The 27,252-nt window shown below is 30.3% G+C and overlaps 2 protein-coding genes and 2 long non-coding RNA genes across 4 annotated transcripts; all 4 read left to right on the top strand.

Annotated features, from left to right (window-relative positions):
* The first annotated feature begins 680 nt into the window (after positions 1 to 680).
* Positions 681 to 3,545, top strand: LOC125076258. The gene is made up of 8 exons (XM_047688350.1): positions 681 to 794; positions 2,125 to 2,173; positions 2,249 to 2,373; positions 2,441 to 2,539; positions 2,632 to 2,719; positions 2,824 to 2,927; positions 3,006 to 3,323; positions 3,407 to 3,545. Exons 2-8 carry the CDS (start codon positions 2,152 to 2,154, stop codon positions 3,428 to 3,430), a joined length of 780 nt encoding a protein of 259 aa, XP_047544306.1. The 5' UTR covers positions 681 to 794; positions 2,125 to 2,151; the 3' UTR covers positions 3,431 to 3,545.
* Positions 3,546 to 7,546: 4,001 nt separating this feature from the next.
* On the top strand, positions 7,547 to 9,954 carry LOC125076278. Its single transcript, XM_047688382.1, has 5 exons — positions 7,547 to 7,660; positions 9,116 to 9,166; positions 9,249 to 9,340; positions 9,424 to 9,519; positions 9,601 to 9,954. Exons 2-5 carry the CDS (start codon positions 9,139 to 9,141, stop codon positions 9,700 to 9,702), a joined length of 318 nt encoding a protein of 105 aa, XP_047544338.1. The 5' UTR covers positions 7,547 to 7,660; positions 9,116 to 9,138; the 3' UTR covers positions 9,703 to 9,954.
* Positions 9,955 to 19,067: 9,113 nt separating this feature from the next.
* LOC125076283 lies at positions 19,068 to 21,144 on the top strand. Its single transcript, XR_007120301.1, has 5 exons — positions 19,068 to 19,257; positions 19,520 to 19,636; positions 19,828 to 19,921; positions 20,181 to 20,309; positions 20,396 to 21,144. It is a non-coding gene; the product is annotated as an uncharacterized LOC125076283 (long non-coding RNA).
* Positions 21,145 to 22,479: 1,335 nt separating this feature from the next.
* On the top strand, positions 22,480 to 24,826 carry LOC125076291. The gene is made up of 3 exons (XR_007120310.1): positions 22,480 to 22,569; positions 23,178 to 23,261; positions 24,039 to 24,826. It is a non-coding gene; the product is annotated as an uncharacterized LOC125076291 (long non-coding RNA).
* The last annotated feature ends 2,426 nt before the right edge of the window (positions 24,827 to 27,252 follow it).

The raw sequence follows: 27,252 nt of genomic DNA, 5'->3' as shown, positions 1-27,252 counted from the left end.
AGTCTGGAAGTTGGCTTTCTTTACAGTCGGTGGTCTGCCGACTGAACTCTTTCCGGTCACTGCGGATTTGCAGGCTCATCAGTCTGCATCCATCAGAATCAATTAAGGAATTAGAAAGCGCAATTTGAAGTTGCAGAGATGGAAGCTTGGTGTTATATTCTTAACCTGTTTGCTGTTTTGTCTGTACAAAATAATTAATATTATTTTATGGAATAATAGATATACATAATATTTTGGCTAATTTATTTTGTAGCCACCGTTAGTATGCCAATCAAGAACCAGGTGTTATGCTTCTATATTGAATAACGATTTTTGCTTTAATTTTAAGTTAAGCAATGACGTCTGCCTAGACAAACACACAAACTAATATTAATAGTACCAGATTGTTATAAAAATTTATGTATATGAGTATTTTAAGAAGCCAGACAGTACTTATACTACTGGTTAGTTAATTTGTGTCTATGATCGAAATTGGACCACAATCTATTATTATTAATCATTGCTAAAAATTTGAGGAAAATGTATTTTAATATGCATATTTCAAACAATGGACAATTCTAGAACTTTATAGTAGTTTTGATCATTCGTCTATTGATTGAAAGTTAGACATGCGCAGAGAGACGGCCTGGATCTAGCTTGATGCCCGGGAAAATCTAGGCATTGCTCGTTTTACAGTACGGTGACGCACACACGAAACCCTACTAAAAATTGTAAAAGTGAAAATTAATATACCTGCGCTTAATAAATAACAGTTATCTATTTTCACGTTTGGTGGCAGTCAGATTTTAACTATCGTGAGTATAATAAGAATATGGACTAAGTTATTTAAATAAAATAAATATATAGATGTCTAAATATACCAGCTAGCCTCGTCCGGGAGAACAAAGACTTTTATTTACTTCCTAATCGCAGCACCACCTAACAAGTCCAATTTTAACCATCTAAGGACTTAAATACCCCCAAAAAATTCATCAAAATCAGCTACTGTTTAGGAGGGGTTTCAGTTACATACGTACAAAAGATTTATTTACATAATGATATAATAAAAATTGAATAAGCCTTTATAATTTGTTATTCAGGTTAAGCAGAACAGCAATGTTTTACAACCTATATAACAAAATTATTAAAATTTTCATTTAAGAAAAAGAAGTTTTTAAGCTAATATATGTACATACACTTGGAAATAATTGTTTTCTTCACATTCTTCAATCATTCCAGCTTGTATTTTAATAAAGGCCTTTTATTATCTTAAGACTACTTGATTCTGTCCTTTCCTTTGTGTATTTACTCTGGACCAGCTACTTTCTTAAAATCATGTTACCATCGTTTTAATGCTGGCGGAATTATTGAAGCAACACCAGCCGTTGTGAACTCTACCTACTGGATCTTCCGCGGATTCGAAGGATTTTCTATCGAACATCAAGAAATATAACTTTTGCTTTGAAATTGGTGCATTGTCATTTGTTGCGGAAATTGTGTTTGCTGAATTTATGTCAATAGTCAAAAATCAAAGGACCAATATATCAAAAATCCGGTTCTCTCCTATCCTAACACAGTGATCAGAAATTACTTCAAATGCACTTCATCGGTAATGATAGAGATGAAATCGATGCACATTGTGGAACACATACCACGCTAAGAAGAACCATAATTTCGAACCAATAGGTACTCTTACACGTAAATAACAATTTGGTGAGTTTGTTCAAACCCGCAATGAAATTGATGCCATCAGATATCCATAAGAACAAGGTTCATTCATGCTGAAAAACCATCCCCTGTAAAACAAGTCCGGTTATATGGTAATGCTTCAAATATACAGAACATAATTTTACAGAAGTAGCAACAAACCAGATAGTCTTTATATCTAAGCAAAGAATGGAAAAACAAAAAAATATTGCATTGCAAAATTAAACTTCTATGTAACATTTGAATTATTTTGTTCCTTATTTACCATCAATACTACTACAATGTGACATGCCGTAGCAAACATACTAAATATATAAAACGTTAAACAAAATATACCTCAGGGCCCTATTGTATACTTTTGTATTTTAACACACAAATTAATTAGGTACGTTATCCTAATCAAGAATAAACATGTTGATAGTTATGGACTACTTTCAGGGTAAGCTATCAAATAAGGCGTTGAAGATGGAGCCTGAAAATCCGAACGGTATATACACGTACTTATATATAAATAATTTTTAACTAAAATATAAGTAGACTAAATATGTAATTACAATTTCAGACCCAAATTTTGCGTCATCGTCAGCGTCATCGTCATCATCTGAGACACCTTTCTCTGAAATGGGCATTGACGATCCAGCAGATTTACATAGAATTCTCTGTATATTCAAAACTCTGGAAGAAATAGTATGTTTGGTATTACTCATTTTGTATTAATTGATTATGAGATAATTTATTATGTATTTTGTTTAAGATTAAGCCGATAAAAACTCAAGCTGATATTTTGCGAAATAGGCAATATTATCTGGCTACCCATTTTCATCGATACAAATATATAAGTGGAGTCGCAAAGGTAACAAATTCAATTTATTATAAAGTTGTATTTAGTAAATAAAATACGTTCGAAGTAAATATTATATTGTTTATATATTTATGGTGTTATAGGTACCAAAGCCGTTTCTGACGTCGGGGAAATCTTATTTCTTACGCCCCTATGGCTATTGGGTACGAGATCCAGAATACGAGGCTCCAAGTAAAAACCATAGTTATTACTCTATTTTTAATATTGAAGTAATTGAATATTTTACGGCATATATATAATAAAATAATAAGTAAAAAGTATTATTAATATTTCAGGACCTACTTCAGATTGCCCCATTCCGTTTGAAATAAGAGATGGCTTGGACCCAAAAGTTGCAACTGAAAATATTCGCAAATTATTCAAAGAATTGGACGATATAGTATGGCATATATTATGATCTATGTCGCGTAAATATTAAGATACATAGATAGCTTATAATATTAGCAATGTTTTACAGCTAAGTAAGCGAACACCTACGGCTCCAACCGAGTCTGAACCAGAGACAGAGCAGGACACAGCGCAAGATACACCGCTAGGCACATCGCTTGACAGGATGCTTTATACACCACGAGCAACATTGCAAGACACTTATCAAGCCACACCGCAAGATACACCGCCAGATACACCGCAAGATACACCGCCTGATACACCACAAGATACACTGCAAGATACACAGCAAGATACACCGCAAGATACACCGCAAGATACACCGCAAGATACACCGCAAGACACACAAAAAGACGATGAACAGGACTATAACAAAAATTTGTTTAAGGTATAGTATAATGTGTACACATCTAACTTTACGCGTCCAAATGAACAAATACATATGAATTTTTATATCATTTTATTTTACAGTTACTAAGAGGTATGAAGATGTAATTTTTGTGTTCAAGAATAACTCGTAAAGATCGGAAAGTTTTCGAGGAACATCTTCGCTCTAATAACCATCTACTTATTTATCTACTCAGGAAGTTAAAAAAATCAAGGACTCAACTGAAAAAAAAATATTTTTGTGAAAAAAAAATCTACAATATTTATATATTTATATATAATATTTATATTGTATAAATAACATTGAATTTTTTTAAAAATGTCTTTACAAAACTATATAGCTAATTAGAACATGAAAAATAAAATTTCTTATAAAAATATATTACAATTTTATCTAAATCGTATTCTATCGTAATATGGTGACAGTTTGTTTATTTTCGTTTTTAATACAAACCTTTTACTTAGGCCATAACCTCTGTCAATTTTAGCTCAAGCCAAAACCGTTTTGGTCGGACACAAAATATGTGCCAATGTATTGTATTTCTTTCTGGCAAATTTAAATTAGTGACAATCATCTTTCAATTGAAACCTTGTGCAATTTACTAACCATCTGAATTACTAATGTTTATCGGTGTTAGTATTCTAGGTACCCGTGTAGTGTAGTGTAGTTTGAATTTAAATCTAAATGTATTCATTCAAATCAATGTTAGACTAAATATTAAATCAAATTAATGGTCAGATTCTGAAGAGTATTTACCTAAATTCTAGATTATTATCTAAATGCAAAAACACTAATTGATTGAATAATAAAGTATATGTGTATTAAGATAAAATTAAAAGCGCATCTTTTAGCTCAATTCAAACGTTCTATAGCGACATGAGATGCTGTTTTAATATTTTACTAAGTGAATCTATGTTTCTGTTTTTAATCCTTAAACGAAGTGCTTTTCAGAACGTGACTGTTAATCAAGAATTATTATATATATGTCTGTATTCGATGTGTACTATCTAGTCATCCTAGTTACTTGGTGACCATAGTTAATCATAATTAAAGATACCTTTATTGTATTGTTATTCAAATATATTTATATAATATTTATTTTAATAGATGATTTTATTTAAAAAAATATAAAATAAAAAATGTAAAAAAAATTATGTCATATGATGACTAAAAGAAATAATATAAATATGTTATTTTTTTTTTATTTATAAATTAGTGTATATGTTTTTGGGTATAATAAAGGTTTTAATCTCATCAGTGTGGAAATTAACGTTCCCATCATGTTTATTTACTTCTATATATAAATAGGCGAAATTTAAATACTTTAAGTTTTCTGCCTCTTTTTGTTAACCGACTTTCCTTACAAGTCACTCAATCCTTACATAGCCCATGCCCTACCAACCTAGGAGGCTAAGATGTTACATCCCTTGTGCCCCTAGTAAAACTGGCTCATTAATCCCTCAATCCGGAACATAACAAAACTAAATATTGCTGTTATAAAGCAAAAAATTCAAAATTCATCTTCTATAAAATTGAGCAAAATACAAATTAAAATAATTATTACAAAGTAATTATAAATATTAATCAGTTCTTGCCAGTTACAATCATTTAACTTCATTCGATCACATTAAGGGATGTTCGTTACAGGTTATTTGTATTAAGCCTTCTCAAGAACTTTTAAATAAAATATTAGGCAACGTAACTTAGCGCGAACGAACTTTAAAAAACAAACGTTTTATTTTGATGGACTACTGGCGATGGCGCTTGACGTGCGCGACTCAATATGACCCTAAGTGTGACCTCTACCAGTGCGCTCTCGCGCAACGATTTTTATTTCGTTGATTATTAGAAACTTTGAAGAATATTAGATCGAACATTTTTTGGCCGAAGGATGCCGAAGCCCAAACCGAAGCTTAGGTCGGAAACTATCATAACTAACTTGTCATTATATTCACAAATGGGTAAGATTAAAAGCCACATCGCAAAACCATTGATTCAGTTAATTATAGAACAGCTTACTAGAATTACTTATATAATAATCAATTTGCTATGAAATTTCCTCTACATCTCCTGCTATGGAAGTCGTTTACTATTTAACGTAAGTAAAGAAAACAATCTACTCTTAGGAGCGGGTAAAACGCAAATTGCTAACCTATGACTTAATTTTATATGTGCGAATCCAGTTGATAGTTTATAATGAAAAATTGCAAGTAAAAACATTGACTTTCTGGGTACGAAAAATCACGATTTTTTATTATTTATGTATTACTATTACTACTGTTGTTAAGATTAAAAATGAATAATTATTTTCATTTACCTATAATCTAGTTTTGACATTAGCGATTATTAGCTTAAAAATATTTTTATAAAAACCACTATTATTACAGTAAAGCAAAACTTCATAAAAATGCATCAAAACATTTTATTATATTTATAGATATTTCTTTAGTAGATAACCAAAAAAATAATCTTTAATACATTGCGTTACTGACATACATCCAGTTAAGAACTAAGTGTGTCTTAAACTTTATGTATACGATAAATAATCCTAGCCTAGCTAGATACATCACCGTCACCGCTATCATGACCTTCGATATTTTATCCAGGTGGGCAGCGTCGGTTTTCATCGATTTCATTTAGTTATAGGTCGGACATGCGCAAGTCTAGCGAGGTATTTGGCACCTGCAATTCTAGGACTTATAATTATTGATGCTAATAAGAACACTCCGACTTTGAACTAAGGTGATCCTTTATTTTCAAGTATGCAAAATGACAGCTTTTTCGTTGGGTATTATGTCATGAATTAGACTAATTACTTATCTTTAGTGTTTGATGAATTTCAAGTAGTTGATCTTGTTGATGATTCAATTTTGATTATTGAACGATCTATAAATAATGATCGATTTGTTCATATATTTTTTGAAACGTGTTTTACACAGTCTACCAAAGTTATTAGTGCAATGGCGTTTTTTAAAATGATTTTTATGATAGAGAATTGGCATTTAAATGATGTCTAATATACACTTTTTAAAAATCATGCAATGCTTTTAGGTGGCTAAATGTTAAACGGAAACATAAATAGACTTATATATATATATAGCTTTCTATACATATAGCTTTATATACAAAAAAATCTAGAGCTATGTCTAGATGAATATTTTTGGACCTAAGTATCTTTTCCCATTCGGTGGCTTTGCCTTAAGGAAATTAACAATTGTCCTTCCAAGGGCAGATCAAACAAAACAAAAAAAACTTTGTTTTTTGAATTTTGAAATCCAAATCAGTTAAATCAGAGTCGTTAAAAATGTGAACGATGCATATGGAAGGGAAGTTGCAATACAAACCATAAACTTTTGGTTAATTGATTTCCAAGTATATTTTATAGCTATTTAACAAAAAAATACTTAATTACTAAACAACTAAACAATCTAAATTTTAAGGATACTTTCAGACAATGAAAGTTATCGCATAACAGTAGGTCTTTGATTGAGAAAACCACGAGGCTATATATGCACAAATTTATTTGAAAAAAGTGGATACTTTGATTAAATGGCATTGTTTTTAAGTTTAGATAAGATTACCTCTTAACAAATAGCTCTATCGTCAATTTGACGTTTAGATAGATTTTTCACCTCTCATGATTTAATGTATTCGTTTTCCGGGTTAACTTGCTATTTAATACGACCGGTGTTTCTTCAAATTGTATAAAAATAGGAAATATGAAATGGAACCAAGTTATGTTATTTTATAGTAATTTAAAGATCTTTTTATATTTAGGTTGTGTTTGTGTTAGACTTTGAATTATTATACAATTTTTAAAACATTTATAATAGGATATGAAATAATGTTCGATATCTATCATGGTGAGCCTCACTTATTTGACGTTCGGCAGATTTATGATTTTGTATTAGGTAAATAATTAGACAATCTCATCTTTAGAAAATCGATGCAATAATTAGGTCTTATGTTTCGTTTGAATATTCGTTTCATTTTCGAATCGTTCTCATGAGCTCAAAAAATTATACATAATGCTATTAACACATATAAATGTCACTAAAGAGGGTGCGGGTAGACACACCTACATCCCTACTTCTCCCTATTCCCACACCAATATCCAACTTTATTGTGTATTGATTCTAGAATAAACATGCGCAGATAGCTGATCTGGGTCTAGCTCGCTGGACCCGGTAAAAATCTAGGCATTGCATTTTCTGCATTCATGTTGTGAGGACATATTTTGTGTACCGACTTTTGAAGTAATTGCATCGAGTGATTTATATTTAAATTGACTTGGATATTAACTTAGTGTGAGGTGAAGTGTTAAGTGTAGATACAGAGTAAGTATCTTATGTATAATGTTTCTAATTATTTGTAAATAAAAATCATTAATATAATATTTTGGAAAATAATTTTGTTCTGCTTTTAAGATTTTATGTTTGTGTTGTAATTTTCATATATTATTTTAGTTTAATTATTGAATGTTTAATTCTAGAATTTTTTGACAAAGCTTGTGAAGTTAATTTATTCCACTTGTGACCTAAAGCTGTGCGTATATGGACCTGGAGACAATTTTCCGTTGATTAAAAAAAATCTTAGTCAATAGTCGTAACAGATATATTGAATTACTATCGGTAGCCATCCTACCTCTTCCAACTAACGGAGGTAAGCAAGAGCGGGTGCAATCGGAAATCCTTGCAGTGGCGTGCGCTATGCACATTTTGCAGCTTGCGCGCGCATTTTATTTTCGCTTAAGATACACATATATGTCGTCGTCCTTAAAATTCCTTATGTGTAACTTATGGATGCTAATTAATAATAACAAGAGGGTGTCCATTGGCTGTTGTCTAGTCGACTGTAATTCTAAAAGCCGTTCATAAATGTAAAAGAATTTTGCGTTATCAAAGGCAATAATTATAACAAGTCAAGCTGTCAAACTTAAAACATCGTTGGCAGTATGAACGTATACTATGAGTATGTACACTTTATTAAATATTTATAATACATATTATCAATAAATTTTGGTTTTCTGCACTGTTTCTCCGTGTAAACTTTACTTATGGCAAATCTCACGTGCGCACAATATGCTTAAATAGCGGTATAAATTGTTAGTTTCACGTGTTAATTTCACATAAACTAATTGGAATTGTTATGAATACTGCTTTAATGTTGCTACCAATCTAAAATAATCTAATTTATATTGAGGCTTTCTAACTCTGATCCAACATACTTATTGAAGTCCTCAATGTAAATATTTTTTTATGTAATTAATAAAAATATTAATATGGCGAATTTTTTGATGCATAGCGAATATTATATTGTTATACAAAAATCTTTAATTAGTAATAAACAACGTTGCCTTCTGTATCTGTCTGTATCTCCGCTTACTACTTCTAAACTACTCAAAGAATTTCGATAGGATTTTTACTAATAGAAAAAAGGGATGAAATTAGGGAGTTTTGGGTGCATATTTTGCAAAGAATGACTGAAATAAGAAGACATATATTAATTGACAAAGCTCTCATGTGCAGGCCGATGAATATGATCAGATTTTCTGTAGGTCTCTGGTGATTTCTAACATTATTTTCCCTCGTCACTTATTTCGAAATAAACTGTAAACCCGAATTAAACACAATAACCATGAAGTGTTATTGTGATTAATTTGGGTTTTGACTCAATGTGCAATTGAACCCAGATATCATGAGTTGCATCTCGATTGAATCGCGTTCTTATAAATAATTGTAAATAAATCAAATCTACGATTACAATACAATACAAACATATGATTGTTGCAGGGAACTCCAGTAAAAATTACATAATGGATAAGGATCATAGCGAGGAACAATGTAGGTATCTATGACCTACGGTGTTATTAAATAATAGTGAAATACGATTCCATAAGTTCAATGGTATATTTAATTATTGCAGTGTTCCCAGAGGACACTCAGCCGCCGGAGCAGGATGAAATAAACGAGTGCCTAAATAAACTCAAGAAGTTGTTCATCGCCATAGACGCCATAGTATGTTACATTTATTTAAATTAATTATTTAATACATTACTCAAATTTGTGTAAAGTTAAGTTCAAACATGTGTACTTTACAGGTGAAATCCATAATGGTCACTCCAGAAACCGGCAAAGAGACGCCGGAAAACTTGGAACTCACTCTCCAAACATGCAAAGATAGTGTTATGACAAGGGTACGCTTTTAAAAATATAATTTCTATTAAATCGAATGAATAATATATTAAAAGCTAATATTTGTGTATTTATTTTTCCAGCTAGTCGAGTCTGTGAGGGAATATGAAGACTATATTAAGTCACTTAAAGATGCTGATTCGAAGGAGCCTACAGAAGAAGACGACTTTGATCAACCAGATTAAACATTCGGTTTTAAGCAAAAATTATTATTTATTCGTTATACCGTATTTAGGTTAAGAAAATTGTACGTTTATTTGGTATAAAAATCAATCAACAATATTTTTATCGATATAAACTCAAAATTACTGTCTCACATATGATCGTTACATAGATGTTTCGGTCATTATTTTAAAGATGTATGTATGTTTATTTCGAAGTAATTACCAAATACCGAGGAAAATTGTGGGAATAGTTACCATTTAGACAAATCTTTTTAAAAATTCAGATGTTTTAGTATTACAATGTAATTTTAATATTAACAGGATATTAAAAAGTAAAAAAAAAGTAAAGGTTGTTTTACATCATTGAAATAAAATGTACAATTTGGTTAAGTAAAATATGTCTTTGTTCTAAATTATTAATAAAAGACACTTAATATTTTAAACCATATTTAGATCTTACATCATTTTTTTTTATTTGATAGTGCGTTGATACCGATATTTTTTTATCAATGACGTCCTAAAATGTTTGTTTTTTTTTTAATTATACTTGCTTAAAATCAATATATATATGGGTATTATTAACGTATGAGTTAATTATTTATTAATTATATACATACTTTATATATACTTTTAATTATAATCTGTGAATTAATGATATTATATAACTTTAGTTTGTAATTATATTCGAAATTTACTTATTTTATGTTATGATTAGTAACAGAAATGCTTTATTTTCCCAAAATAAGATAAGATTAAGTAAAATAGGTAGAATTAGAATGATTACATTTTATTATGTTTTTTCAGGGACATTATATTTTTTAATATGATTTTTTTATGGAATGTATGAATTGTTTAGAAATTTTATTTCATAGCCTTTTTTAGTTGTATATTCTTTTTTCTATTTTTTTATTTTACTTTATTCGTGTTTAATTAAAATAATGTGATTAACTTAGTACTATAAAATTGTTTTATCGTATGTTTTTATGACAAAGTATTTTTAGGTCAATGGAAAAGCTCAGAAAATAAAATAATAGTTCGAATAAGAGAAAAGATATCTTCGTAAACAGATTCATAGAATAGACTTGATAGGATAATAATAGCATCTCTCATAAAAATACATTTTTATACTTCTTTATAAAATATTAACGCAAATATTTTTCTTTATTGAGGTTTTCGAATCGATAAAATTTTGAATACACTTTCATCTACTCATTAATTAAAATTAACATTATGTGTATATAATAATTTTTATTCTAATATGTGAATTTTTATTTGGTCATTAAGTACGAGATTTTTTAAAATTTTAGTTATAGCTTACTAATTTTCTCGTATGTTCTGTGTTATTTTTCTAAATAAGGTTAGGTTAAATAACTTAATTGGTTAGAATAAGAACTATATATACAAAATATGTTTCGTTTTATGGAATATATGAATTATTTAGTTTAGAAACTTTGTGTCACAAGATTTGTAATTTTAATTTGCTCTTAATTATAAAAGAATTTCCAGCTTCGTTTATGATTGATTTAGATACATTGTAGTTGTTTGTTTCGCAGTCTAAAGGAAGGAACATACAGAGAAAAATCAGACAGCAAGCTAGGGCAATCAATTTGACCAACATATCAGCCTAGTTTGTTCTTTGTTCAAGCGTAACCATTTTATAATAATTATACGCATTTTTTGAAATGTTAAATTTTTTGAAGTCCTTAAATTCTTAATAATTAAGATTAATTATTAAGAAATTGATTTGTATTATACTATAAATCTACTAAATAAAATTATAGTATAAATAAGTAGGTACTCAAAAAAATTACTTTTTATGGAAAAAAATTATTATAGGATTCAATTATAATAAAATTGAATTTAGGGACAGGGTCCTATACCTAATTTACGGAGTATTAAAATATACGAAAATAATACTATATTAGGGTTATTTGGTGAACTAATTAAGGGTATAATTGTACGTAAAACATAATCAAATTTCAAAATATCAATGGTAATATTTTATTGAATGTGACATGTGGACGGTGTTATACTAACCAATTATACAAATGTGTATATATATTTATTTATATTATTTAACATTATTTACTTGTTTATTAATATTGTTTTAAATATTGAATTCGATTAAAATCAATAAGTCAACTTTGCAGTTCCAAATTGATAACATCATTATGTGTTTACATAAAATGAGTAATATAAAACTTGACTAGTATTAATATTATATAATAATTAATTTATATATTAATAAATTTTAGGTTTAAATAATTTTTAAAAAGTAGTCTGGTCTACAGAAAAAATAAAAATAACTAACGTTAGGGTATATTAAAGTCAGGTTATAATTCCTGTTATAATTTTTATAAATATTTATAACTAGGTATTTATAGTAATTTTGATATAATGTTTTTGGTACCTAACGGCGATAAAACATTTTATATTATTTTTGAAAAAAGAAAAAACTTTTTAGTATCGGCGCTTGCGCATATATCGCCCCACAGGGTAGAGCTCACGGTAAACACGCACATAAACATCGATTGGAATATTGTTAGTAAAATTATTTTTTGTCATCATTATTTTTTTTTTATTTCGCCATTCAATTGTAAAGTTGCTAAATAGTAGGATAGAATAAAGAACACGCATTTAATCATAGTAATCTAACATGAGTAAGCTACATGTATAGTTTAGCTTGAATTAGGAAAAAACACTATTGCAGATCAAGATAGTGTTCATATAGTTAATCAACTATGTATAAGGTAGTTTATAAACTATTTATATACAATTAATTAGTAATAAATGGTTAATTACTTATATGATTCAAAAATGCATAAAATTTATAAGTTGATTTCTTTGCATTGCCATTATTTTAGGATAAATACATATTTAAGGTGGTAGGGTTCGCTCGGCCCGCCTGGGGTAGTACCACCCTCCCGGAAAAACCTGTCTGAGAAAAGACTCCTTAGAGTCTTGTGACAGAGTGAAATGAGAGCCAGTTTTCATACTTCCTTTTCGTACGTTTTACCTCTTAAAACCTTAAAACCTCCCAAACCCCTTAAAACTTCCTTTCTTCCTTCTCATCTTTTGTGACTTATTGGAATGTCTTCTTCAACCTCAATATAAGGTACATTTTAACCTGTTCTTTATTCTGTCTTGCCATTCTTCGAACTTTAACGTCGTTTCGATGTCCCAGTATTCATGTTTACAGTCGGCTTGTAGTTTGTTCGGTAGGCTAATCTTTCAATATAATTAATCCAATTTATAGTTACCTCTGTGCCGCGTCAGCTTTGTTCGACGTGCTCAGTTGTGTGTTACTCAAATTTTGACTGAGTCATTTACAGTCGAGATGGGATGAAGATGTAACTAAGAAACGACTCGTATTAATCTGGGATTCTAGAATATTTTTGTGAACGGAAGTAAGGTTCAAACGTCTTGGAAAAGTTATAGAAGTGACGCTTAAATCTTCTAAATTGATGTCTATGTGTATTCTGTATACTCTCGATGTTTACTGTTTAGGTGTTACTAGTGGTCGACTGCGGCTTCCCTCGCGTTCTAATGGTCGATCGTCAGGTATTAGTCATAAAAAGTAGTCTATGTCCTTCCTTAGAGTTAAAGCCTACCTCATACCAAATGCTATCAAATTCTGTTAAGTGATTTGATCGTGAAAGAGCAACCGACAGACAAACAGAGTTACTTTCGCATTTGTAATATTAATATATTTATTTAAGTTATTTAAATTCAAATACTACTCTACTATATCCTTTAAATTTTTACAATTGTTTTTAAAAAATCTTTAATAATATGTTAGTTATGTGTTTGTGAGTTAGATACATGTTCTATTTGTTTAATTTTAAATATCTTCCCTGGATATTATGTTTGCCAAGGTGACTTTTATAATACTTTCTACTACTTTATACTTTGGATAAATGTTTGAAGTTTTTTCTACTTAATAAATGTGTGTTTATGACTTAGTTTTCTCATTACCCACCATTTCAGAAGTACTAAGGTATATATATATAATGTGAAATCAGCAATTTTAAAGTGAAATGTAAAATTATATATATTGGGCAACATCACATACATTACTCTGATTCCAATGTAAGTAGCTAAAGCACTTGTGATATGGAAAATCAGAACGGACTACGAGCCACTTGGTGGTGAGTGATTACCACCGCTTATAGACATTTAAAAATTATTAAAGATACCTTACATCAGTAATGCGCCTACAACCTTCGGAACTAAGATGTTATGTCGCTTGTGCCTGTTGTTACACTGGCTCAATCACCCGTTAAACTAGAATACAACAATACAAAGTATACCTGTTTGGTGAAAGGATATCAGATGAGTTGGTGATACCTATCCAGACGAGCCTGCCCAAAGGCCTACCATCTAGTAATTGTTACCACCAAAATCGATAGTTACACACATGAACCATGAAACATTTCATAAAAGGACTACATTTTACCTAACATCCAATATATATATATATATATATTTATTATATATATTTAATATAATATTTCCGATAATATTGTTGGTCATCTAACTAATACGTAAATAAATTAACAGAGATAAGTAAGATTTTCCCATCTCGTGGATTTTCAATAATCTTGATTTATTAATTTAATTTACACATTAAAAATAATGTTTTTTAATAAAATAAACTGAACCCATATTATCTGATTCATACTTTTCTTAGTCGTCTTACGTATCCTAAGATATCTTGTAAGCCCGAGCGACATTAATTCATACTAATACACGCCGAGAATAATTCAACGTGTTCGCCTTCTAATAGATCTATACGACACTTTAAATTGATAAAACTTTAAATAGGATGAACGGGAATTTGATATGCATCCTAAAACAAAACAATTTATTAAAATCTGTTTCGTAGCTAATCGTGGATAAACAGATAAGCAGAAGCATAAAATTTAAGCTTTGTTTTTATAGGTTGACTTTTTTAATTTATCTAAATACAATTTGATTTTTTAGCATTAATGACTATTTTAATCTTTTACATAATCAATAAATATGAAAATCAGTAAAAGGCATTTAAAAAAGTCTCAATTTTGTTAATTATAATAATTATAATTAATTTCAGGTTTAACCCTCTCCTATGTAATTAAGGGAAGATAAATACATGCTCAGTTCCTGCACCTGACGACAGATGGCATAACAAATTCTTGTACACTACAATATTTAAAAAAATATGTTTTATACTTGTTAAATATACAAATTTTAAGAAATAATTAACAAAAAAATACAATTTGTTATGTTTGATGAAATACCATGTTTTATTAATAAATTATCGTTTCTCTTTCAAGTTCTCGAAGGCTGCATCTTAAGCAACGGATGTTTGATAGATGTTTAATTTATCTTTTTAAGCTTCAGAGGGTGGTTAACCAATACAATATGCTATATAAAAAGGCGTGACATATTCGTGAAAAAAGACTTACTATAATGTTACTTGATAAACTGCTGACGCGCAAATTCAGCCGGTACGAATTAAAACCTTTTAACAGTTACAGTATAATTTATACATAATCTGTAGTTACTACTAAGGATTTGTAGAATATTTTTTTATATACTACCATTTCTAATACGGTTTTTTCTATATTTTTATTTTTGTTCGTGGAATTCAAACTAAAATTTACAAAAAATAAAAGTGGTATTTTCTAAAAATCGAATTTTGTGACCGGCGGCTTATATTTTTCAATTATATGACAGAATTGTAATCAGCTCGAAAATCCTTGGTACACTTATGATTTTGAAAATTGGCTTATTAAAAAAAGTGCCCTTCAATAGAATAATTTTTCAAAAAAGATTTGTCATAGTTAAAGAATAATTAAATCTATGCAATTTAACGCTTCGAATTTGGAGAATCAACGTTTTGAATGAATGATTGAATTAAATGTTATTTTGAATTTCAGAAAATACTACAACTATATAGCACGCGTACCTACTTATATATTAAATAAATACCACTGACCTTATTCTTATTAAATTAACACACACAGTTTTATATCAAGGCTTCATGTAAGAAAATCTCATTACTTTAAATTCACTCAGTTACATTAATTATTTATTTTAATAACGATTAAAAAAGTCACAATTACCGAAATCTTCAATCATTAAAACAACGTGAGAAGATTTTATTATTTTATCAATACTTTACCACATGAAGTAACACTAATAGTAAACGCCATTTTTATTGCCATACGTGTGGTTTTTTTTGTAAAAGCCCGCCAAATACATTATTTTTGCACAGATAGTGAAAAATGAAGTTCAGTAATAAATCTATTACTAAAATAAACATTCGATTCCAGTAAACATAAATGATAATTGGTTCGAAATATAAATTAATTACTATTATATTTTCTAAAATGTAATCACAGTTTATTGTTGTGCCTTCCGGAAAACACACAGCATTATATTGTGAAGAACCAATTGTATACTTAATTTAATCTGTAGTCGATTTATACCTTAGACAACTTAGTTCACCTGAATGTCACTAGGTGGCATTAGTTAACCAGCAATAGCGCGGGAACCGACGCTGTTTTCCTTCATAGCTATGTGTACTTTCGCCAAATTGTCGAAATTCGCAAAGTTATTTCTAAAGTGATTTAGTTACAATAAACAATTCATGTACATACATTGAAAAATTTTATAAATGTATATATAAAAAAAATTAACTAAGTGACTCGCATGTGCCGATATAGGATGGTGTTTTTACAGAAAAAAAACATAACGTAAATAAAAAAATAACGGTCGATTCGAGAATCGACGCCTTATATGACCAGGATTTCTCATAAATGTAATAATGCATCAATAATGTGGAACTGATAGCAACAAATTCAGTAGTCACGTGAACTCAGGCCAAGTTAAAAATGATAGTTCGTTTTTAACCAACCCTTCGGTGCCAACAAAAACTATCGAACTAGGAAATTACAATACAGAGTTTGACGAGAAAAAATGCATGAAACCCGTCGAAGAGTTGAGGTTAAAACAACTTAAAGAGTTACACCATCGCCTCCTACAAAAGTTCGGAACGCACGCTATAAATCGTTTGTGGCAAGTGAGCGGAATATGTAGAGATTAGACGTTCTCGACTCATATCAGAAATACCTAATAAGTGAACAATTTGCTCTTTATAAGATTCCATCCAGCGATGAATCTCTTTTTGACAAAATAGAGCTTCTGTCCCTCGGAGGCCCACAATACTGGTTGTCATAATTACAATCACAAGCATTCAAACCAAAAGATAAATGCAATCTAAATAGGAAGCTCAATGAACCCTCAAAATCTCGAAGTTATAATTCCACCAGGGTCAATTATTATCAAAGTTCAGATAACAAATCATAAAAAAAAAAACAAAAATACAAAAGCAAGACTGACAACAACAGGCAAACGAAAAAACTTTACATTTCGTAACAGAGATAAAAAATGACCATCTCACATAACCATTCAATGTCGCCTTGTACTTACAGTTCAAAGCCAAATGGCAGGCTTTGGAGGCAAACAAATTAATCGTGATGACAATCATGGGAATACCCATTCAGAAAACCGTCCCTTGTTTGTCTTACAAGAACTATAATGGACCAGTATGCAACAAAAACTTCACCTGCCATGACTCAAGTAATTCACGGAAGAAGTCGGAGCAAAATTCCGAGATTCATTTCGAAAAAAAAATCTCTGGAAGAAAAGCGATGGATCGATGCACCCGATATTCTATCTATGGGAACTAAACAAATATGTAAAAACAAAACACTTTCATTTGATTTTCCATGGATATTTACCGGACTTACTCCTGTCTGTCTTTCGGTCTAGCTTCTGTTCCGCAAATTTTCTCTTTCATCACACACCCACATCACAGCCGGATTGCGGAGACTCTGCGTGCGAAAGATTGTCGAGTACTAGTCTATCTTCCTTCTGATGCACCAAGACCGAACTTTGTTAAATCTTCAGGCTGCGGAAGCCGTAAGACACTTTGAATTGTTGGGTTCGAAAATGAATTTCCAGAAATTGGTCCTAACTCTAACACAAAAATTGGAATAGCTAGAGATACGATGTTATCAATTCAATCATAGCATTGTGTCTAAAACAATACATACTTCACCAGTATAACAAACTGATAACAAACTCTTCTTCACAGCAATCTTGTATATTTGCCGGAAGGTACATCAATATAAAGGTTTTACATAAATATAAAATCGATATTATGTGCCGAGAGGAAAACAAACAGCATTGCAGAAAAAAATTCCTGGTGAAGACTATGAAGGAATATGGCGGCGTCCACACTGTGGATGCATTATTAAATTTGTGAGAAAACTGACCTGGTCATATAACGCGTCCATTCTCGGATCGACCGTTACCTGGGAGTCCAGCCGATGTTTTTTCCCGGGAATACCCTCAATTTCGTCCTCGTCGCTTGAACTGCTTAATTCGAGGTATCGTTATCCTGGTAACATTGATTTATTTCTATAGAAACACCATCCGAAATAGGTACATGCGAATCACCAACCTCCGCGGTTAAGTTGGAGTGCGATCCATAATTTGAAAAGAAATCAACTCAAAGTTCGAAAATACACAATGTGTAATGATTTCGAAACCAAGTGGTTAGTTATTTTATTTATTTTTTTTATAAAATTTCACAAGATGCATGAATTGTTCATTGTAACTGAGTCACTGTACAATTTCGGCCACTCGGTGAAAGTATACAACGCTATGAAGGGAAATGGCGGCGGTTCCCGCGCACTTGCTGGTTACCTAACGCCACCTAGCGATATTCAGGTGAGCTAAGTTGTCTAAAGTAACAATTGACCACAGATTAAAGTAAGTATAAAACTTCTTCGCAGCAATGCTGTGTTTTCCGGAAGGCACATAATATCGGTTTTTTTTATATAGAACCGTCTCTCTTGGTTTTGTGATCGGTAGGTTTGGGGCAAAAAGGGATAATCATGAAAACACGTGGTTTGCTTATTAATTTCCATTACATAATCATTTATTTTGAGCGAAATGTTATAAGTTTATCATTTAAATGAACACATAACACATATGACGGGTGAATCAAATAGAAACCCCACATCATCATCAGCAACGTTGCTTGATATTTTTTTCATTTCTAACATAATATTTTGATTCATTAATATTTAATATTTTTTAAATATTAAATTTCAAAAACATAGTCACCCTAATAAAGTTAGTTATAAGTATTTTAAACTTATATGTACTATATATTTTTTATTACATTTTTTGAATTTCGTTATCGATTACGACAAAAAATGTTTAATGCAACACAAATTAGCCGTCTTTAAATGTATCCATGCCTTTACGTCGTAGTTTCTGGACGCTTTCCTGTTTCAATGTATCGATTGAAATAAGCTACGCATGGGCAAAGCTAACAATTTTTAGCTGAATCCGGGAATCCAGTCATTCTTGTGCTTGTTTCGATACTATTAACATGTTTATTTGGATTTATTATATTTTTTAATGTTAGTTTAGAAAGTAATAAATCTTAATTTTTCACCTCTTTTATTTAGAACGTGTATAACTGCAAAAACGTCTAAAGCGGTTCTTTAAGAAATCGTAAGTATACGTTTTTGTTGAAATGTTTTAAATAGTATTTTTGTCAAAATAAAATTTAAATATAATTCATAAATAAATATAATAATATGATACTTAGTAAAAGTGGTCAAACTTGTAATAATCATGTAATCATGATTTAGAAAGTAAAGGATTTTCTTGTTAATTTGTTTTTAGGAAAAGTTCAAAGAAAAATTTAATGTTAGTTTAGTTTTTTTTTTTTTGTATAAAATTAACAGTATTTTAAAAATATTATTAATTTCAGGCTTACCCTCCCCCTCCTTCAGTCAGGTAAGGAGGGGGAGGGGTGTTAAGCTGCGCAGTTCTGCGTAGCAGTACCAGCAGATGGCAGAACAATGAATGCTCCTGACGATTTCATAAGGTATAAATATAATAATATGACAATTAGAAATAGAGGTCAAACTTAATGTAATAATCATAAAATCATTATTTAGAAACCAAAGGATTTTCATGTTAATTTGTTTTTAGGAAAAGTTCAAAGACAATTTTGATAATTAGTTTAGTTTTTTTAGTGTACAATTTAAAGTATTTTAAAAATATTATTGATTCCAGGTTTAACCTACCCCTCCTTCAGTCTGGTAAGGACTTCTTCTTACCTGACTGAAGCAGTTGGCAGCACAATGAATGCTCCTGACGATTTTAAAAGGTATTTTAAGCTATGAAAGAAAATATGAAAATAATTTTAGTAGACATAAGTTACGTGTTTTATTAAAACAATAATTTATAACCCAATGTCCTCGGTAAACGCTCAGAAGAAGCATGGGTAGGCATGAACTCGTAATGAACCGGCAGAACCGGTAAAACCTAGTCAAAAATAAAAAATTCTGATCCTCCAAATAAGGGCTCGGATTACGTTGTCAGATGTCGGAAGAAAAGATATTTTTATAAATTATTATGCATTTCAGGTTTACCTCTGCCCCTCGTGTTATTATCATCTGACTTAAAGGGGTTGTGTCTAAATCTCAGCAGCTGCAGAACGCGACTAAGATGTCGTAAAAAGTACCCAACAATAAGTACTTGAAACTTTTTTAAAGGTACTGAATGTGTTTATTTCTTTCAATTAAATGCAAAAAAAAAAATATTCAACTTGTTAATAAAGTTTTATCTTTTCTCTTTCAAGGTATTTGGTGCCGGATTCTTCAGCACCGGTCAGTTCTGCGACTTCTGCGAGCATTAGAAGTTTTCACTTGAATCTTCAGAGAAACCAGTATAATACGCGCCATCTAAAGAGACTGGTCTGAAGTTAGCCTCTCTACTATATAACCTTTAAAATATAATAATCAACTAATTTCTGACCGGCCGACTTAGATCGCCCGTATTGTAATTAAGATAAATTTAATGTTGCTTTGTTAGATATGTTCATGTATCTAACAAAACAACCGGTTATTACTACTGTAAGTTACTATTATATATAGTTCAGGGCGGGGACGTATTCACTTGACGATTCCCAGACCTTGACTTTAGTATTATACGTACAAGTTATCAAGAAATGTTTGAAATCGACACATTTAAGCCACTAAACATCAAACATAAATATTGTAATTAAGGTTAACTTAATGTTAGTTGGCCCCAAGCTATTACTGCATGTTACTAATGTATGCGGTATTACTAAGGATTTCCCTGCGCGTAGTAATGTAAGCAATAGCGAAGGTATGCCCTCGATTTCTTCGCTACTATTGAATGCAACGTATGTTGCAATTAAACCATTAAATATTGTAAGGTTCATTTAATGTTGGTTTGTTAAATATAGCCAAATATTTAACAAAACAACCACCATTTACTCTCACCGTAAGTTACTAACTAACCTAGTATTGTAATCGGTAGGTATGGTATGCCCTTCGGTAGGTAATTTAAGGACAAAAAAAAATAAAAAACTAAATAAAATGTAACAAATGCTGTTTCATTTAATTTCACTTAAATCTTAAAACTAACTGTTGCACTTGTCAATTTAAGTGGACTGAGTTATAAGCGACGTACGTAAATAATTAAATAATTAATATTAATTTCTTACGGCATGCCCAAATCTCGAGAAGATTATTTTGTCCGAATCTCCGTTGATTCCAATACCACGAAAGATAGATTCAAGTTTTCAAAACAATCGTCCGGAATACTTTTAGGATCCAACAAGTTTATAAAATAAAAGATTTCACTCTCTGCAGTGAAACCTTTTCTATCATGATAACAGTACCAGAGTACTGTTATCATGATAGAAAAGGTCTACATAAAAAACAAATGATGTACATAATCAAAGTGGCCATGATTATTAGTGAACATAAACATTTCACAAAGCAAAGCTGTCTATGTAAATTCGCATTATGGATTCCTCTCAAGCGCAAGTAAATTTATTTTATGAAATTAATAAATATTACAGGTCATGAAAAGAAGATACCCTGACTTGAAAGGAACCACCGTAAGAAATCCGTAGTCTTTTTTTTTGTCTAATTATGTATTTACATTTTTACTACGATAAAGAAAATAACAGCTTAATAATTCCCAAAGGGTGTATATTATAATAAACCATGAACTTATTCCCCTTACTGTTCTTTTAAATTTAGCAATAGAGACAGATTACCTAAATCATGTTCTAAAATCGTAAACATGGTCCCCAGGCTTTGTGCAGTCAAATAACAGGAGTAATAAGTTTTCTGTTTTTTTCCTTGTGTTGTGGTATGTCTATTATATTTTCGGCATTTGTTGTAGTTTAAAAACCAAATTTACATGTAATACAATCTAAAGACTGAGCAAGAGAATCGCCAAGTTTAAAAACCTCAAACTTCGAAGACTGACTGACAGGTAATCGTGATTTAAAAATCATAGAATTTAAAGAACGTGTAACACTGTAAAATTACCTATTTGTGAGATTTTCTAAATAATAAACTCCAGGAGAGGACAGGAGTTTTATTTTTATGTTGGTCACCCAGCGTGCTCAATAGACCTTTCAATCGAGTAAGTGTTCTGTGCTTTCAATTCGTTCAAACTGTCATAATTTGCATCAACCTGTTTTCTTTATTACATATTTCAACCATTGTTAAACCACCAAATTTAAATCTGTCAGATAGATAATGGTCTTTGTATTTTAGTGTTTTATTAGTAGATATTTTGACATATATTAAAAATTTTAGAATATTCAATGTTTTATACAAATTAATATAATAACTTTATACTGATAACATAATATTATTCATAAAGGCATTATTTTGCAATTTTCGAGTTATGTAGGCATGTTTATAAGGTTATTTACAGTGATGTACACCTGGTGGAATAATTATCTGCAGTGGAAACAATAATTTTATTGTAAGTAACCTTATATATAAATGTAATTAGTTATTGGTAATTTTTATTATTATTGAATTAGTATATTTTATGTTGCAGAATGAATTTATTTTATAAACTAGAAATTTATTGTTTTCATTTTAGTTGAGTAGTTTCCTGGAGTTGAAAATATCATTTCAATCATCATCAGGATCTTTGGAGTGGTGGTGAATGTATGCATGTGTTCATTGATAAATGTTGATCGTTTCTATTATTATTGCACGAGTACAATTTTTGTTTTTATAGATTAGAAATTTACTGCCTTAACTTTAAGAGTAGATTGTTGCAGTTTTCTCGCTAAGTCTATCCATACTGCAGCTTGATTTACTCCTTGGATGATGGGTCTGATCTATTTTATACCAATTCAAAACAGGAAATTCGATGACATTTATAATGCTACTTGTAGTCCTAATTTTCACCAGCCTGATGAATTATCTCCGAAATATGTAAGAAATATTTGCAGTACAAAAAAAATTGTTTTCAGTAATACTATATTTATCTAATTTTATAGATATATACATTAAGATGATGTCAGCATACAGATGTCTTCCATTAGTCAATAGTACCAGAATCACGACTAAATGTTGCAGGGCGTTACTGAGCGGAGCGGTTATAGTAATACAGTAACGTGAAGGAAAGTTTAGAACACTCATTGGATTCCATCCACGTAACAGGTAAGAGAATCAGTAATTGAACTTCATTATTATAACTCAGGCTTGACCTTTGGGCATCTGCCAATTTTCAGCTATGGATGATTGAAATTTGGACTTTGATCCGTATTTTTGTGTTTAATTGACCGAAAGCTAGCGTATAACTACCGCAGCTAGAGCTGTTCCTGCACAATTTTCCAAAGTAAATGGATTTACTGATAATAACAGTTCAATCTCTTGCCACATAATCAGCTGTAGTTACCGCCTCGATCATAGACCAACGTGATATATTCATTAAATTGCGTTATAAAATAAGGAGACATAACATACATATATAATTAATTGTATTTAACTAACATGACTATATTTTTAGACGTTGAAAAAGAGTAACTACTGATTTTCTTGCCGGTTCTTCTCGGTAGAATCTACATTCCGAACCGGTGGTAGCTTTACTTTAAATAGTTTGATAAATGACTATTCAAAAGTGCTTGTAAAAGCCTACCTGAATAAAGTATATTTTGATTTGATTTGATTTGATAAGGTTTGAAGAACGTCCCCCGAGATATTGTCGCAATCTGTAGTTAACGGTTGGTGCGAATCACTACAATCTCTTTGTATTAAATTTTGTCATATATATTATGATATGAAAGATCCATGACTATTCGAAAGAGTTTTTAAAGCAAAATGTATTTAAACTTTAAAACTACGCTTGTCTTGAAAAGCGTTGACGGTTCCTAATTCGATAAAATCACGAATCCAAATCGAAATTATTTTAAAATATTATATTAAATACCATTTCAGCTACCATAGAGACGATTCGCTGTGGCATCAAACAAAGAAATATTCATTGTAAACCAGTCGGTGTGAACTGGGGTCGTCGCGCGCAGCGGAGTTGAGAATGAGATGAGATGAAAAAAGTTGGGTATATAATTAAAAGAGGGATAGGTTTATATTAACAAGTCATTAGTACACCAGATGTAACCATATAAATGTGAATGTTATATTTGCAAAAATATGTAAACAGTGACTGATTGAAAGGTAAATTAATGATAATTATACGTCCAAATATGTATGTATATGAGTAGGCACGGAAAGAGAATCGGATTAGAATTAGCCCCCGGGTTACTGCATATTTCCGACGTTTTTACTACATCCCTTACATTTTAAAAATAGCAAACATATTAAATGTGCTGAATAGCTTTTGTTAATATTTCGACAGTATAATTTGAGTTTGAATATATTTAATTGAAAAGTATAAAAATTCGTCCATACGAGAATAAAAAGTTAAAAAATGTGTAAGCCCGCCTCTGTGTATAGTATTCTTGGTCTCAAGTTCAAATAACGCATCATTAATTGTAGTAGTTTATCAGATATGACTTAATTAATATCAATAAGTTATGTGCGTTAGTGAAAAACGGTGACGGGTTTTACTTTACTGTAAGAATACGCTCGAATTGAAATGTAAAATCTCAGGTCAATCGATCGACCACTTTTCCAGTAATCCAAGCGAGAACACACGGAAGCCGAATTTTTATATGTATAAATTGATTTACAGTTATATACATTTTTTCTAACGTAATGTTTGCAAAAAAGCGAAGATAATAAACTTAAATGTTATATAATATTTATGTAGTTTTATTTAACTTATATAATCTAACTTACTATTGATATATTATATTTCAGATTTAAAGATTCAAAATAAAAAACATATTATAATATGTTTTATAACTGGTCAGGTTAATAACCTTTAGGTTTCCTGTAAATCTATATTTGGGTCAGATACGCTCCGATAAGGAAAGCTGATTACTCTAGAAAGAAAATGAAAGACTAAATTAGTTTGGTGTACCAGCCAACCAATGCGTTGCTCTTGTCGTGTTGCGAGTTTACCAACGTGTGCTAAACTAAGCTAAGCTTACTAATGATATGATCTTTGTCTTCACATATCTAATATAATTAATATAAAAAGTTATTTTTTATTTGCCGGCGCTTATCTCAAGAACTACAATTCGGATTTGAAAAATATTTTAACATTGGATAGACCAAATCTTGAGTATGATGTTATTATATAACATGATAACATCATACTACGTCCAAGGACGCAGAACAAGAATGTTCAACGCGGTTGCCACCACGCGGAGCAGCTATGATATTATAAAAAGAAAATGAATGCGATTGTTACATCGAATAAACACCCCTTCACAAAAATTCTATAGCTTGCACTAACACATCTATAGATATCTGTTTCGTACAACAATAATTCTGAGCCATTTTAATTATATGATCTGATTAATTTATGATACTTCCAGAATTTATTCCAGTCGGTGTTGGTTTCATAAAGTAAATATACTTTAAATTATGAATTTTAATATAAAACTAATTCCGGATCGTAATGTAGATTCTACTGAGGAGAACCGGCAAGCAAATCAGTAGTTATTCTTTTTACAATGCAAAAAACGTGTACTCTACATGTAACATAATACATGTTGAGTACTTTCGCAGACCATAGTATGCAAAAGTCTTTACCAGGTTGTTAGGAATTAAGTTTTATGTATTTATTGTTTTTGTAAAATTATAACAATAGCAAAAAATAATAAGGGATGAGAAGGATTAACAAGGAACAATCACAATCTTGTTATAACTCTTACTCGACTGCATAGAGACAGCAATTCTTGTATCGAGCAATGAATAGAAAGCTAAATTATAAAAAAAAAACTTTGCTATTTTATAAACTATTTATTAATAAGTATATATTTATATTAAATAGGGTTGGTTTGAATATTTCGAACGTGTAATATTAAAAAAAACGCATGGCTTTCCAAATTTTAATAATTGTATACTCGAACTAGCAGTGTACGTTACGTACGTAAGTGTACGGTAAAAAACTATTTTAAAATTTCAGATTAATTATTTAATTTATGGTACCTTAGTATGATGAAATTGTAAACAGAAAGGTTTTTAATAAAAATCAAGTTCAATTAAAATAATACCATCACGTAATATTACATTTATATCGATAAAGTTATTACGGCAATCTTACATCACTAAAACTCCAACGCCTATATTTTTCATTTTCGTTTAAGTATTTAAATTTAGGTGTAAAGAGTGTTTGTCAACTATGATTCATCAAATATGAAAATTGTTGAGATAAAATATGTTTTATCTTTTTCACGTTGGAATTGTGAGTTATGTTTCGGTAATATCTCAGGAGAAGGGGATGGCCTTCACCTAAATAAATCGATAAAGCGCCTCGTCCACCCCTGGTACAGAAATTATAAAATTACCTCCCGTTTTATGTATTAAGCAATGTAAATTGTAAATATTTGTAAGTTTCTTAATTTCAGAGTCCAGCCAAAGTTATGAGGTGTTAGTAGACATTTCTGAAAAACTACTCATGATGACTAAAAATTAATAAATAAAAATCTTACGAGTGTACATTTTTTTTTTTCGATTAATAAATAAAAACGATCCTCCTTTAATTACTCTTGTCTAAAAAGATAAATGTGTATCTCATTACATGTATCAGCTATTCCACAAGAAGATATTTGAAACTCACCGAGGAAAACTATCCTAAAGTAAAGCTAGATTTATAATCCACATAAGGAATAGTAAGGATAATATATATAAAATGTTTCAACATAATTTATAAATATATTGGTCTGTTTAATGTTAAAATATAGTGGAACCCGGGTTCTACAGAACAACCTGATGATATCTAGGTTTAAAACAATAATTTAGAATATTCAAAAAGAAACCTCTTCATGGACAACTTCAAGTCATAAAATACTTTTGTCTAAACTTCATCAGTAATATCTATCGTACGAGTTATTGTTGCTTAATCGCTGCATCTTGAATAAAAAACTCTGGATCCACATAGTTCAATAAGTAAGAGGTCAATGACCTTATTTGACTTGTTGCATTTTTTTTGTTATGTTTCATGTAAATATGGTTTCTATTTTTATATCAGTATTTACATATTCATAAATTCGGTGAACGTGCTGTTGTATTCTGAAAGAAA

Source organism: Vanessa atalanta, chromosome Z (genome assembly GCF_905147765.1).
Source record: "Vanessa atalanta chromosome Z, ilVanAtal1.2, whole genome shotgun sequence".
In the NCBI taxonomy this organism is placed as follows: Eukaryota; Metazoa; Arthropoda; class Insecta; order Lepidoptera; family Nymphalidae; genus Vanessa; species Vanessa atalanta.
This window is presented reverse-complemented; position numbering and strand designations above follow the sequence as displayed.

Coding starts and splice junctions, on each gene's coding strand:
- LOC125076258 (XM_047688350.1), top strand. CDS start 2,152: ATGGAGCCTGAAAATCCGAACG. Junction 2,374..2,440: donor TCAAAACTCTGGAAGAAATA/GTATGTTTGGTA, acceptor ATTTTGTTTAAG/ATTAAGCCGATAAAAACTCA. Junction 2,540..2,631: donor ATATAAGTGGAGTCGCAAAG/GTAACAAATTCA, acceptor ATGGTGTTATAG/GTACCAAAGCCGTTTCTGAC.
- LOC125076278 (XM_047688382.1), top strand. CDS start 9,139: ATGGATAAGGATCATAGCGAGGAACAAT. Junction 9,167..9,248: donor GGATCATAGCGAGGAACAAT/GTAGGTATCTAT, acceptor TAATTATTGCAG/TGTTCCCAGAGGACACTCAG. Junction 9,341..9,423: donor TCATCGCCATAGACGCCATA/GTATGTTACATT, acceptor TGTACTTTACAG/GTGAAATCCATAATGGTCAC.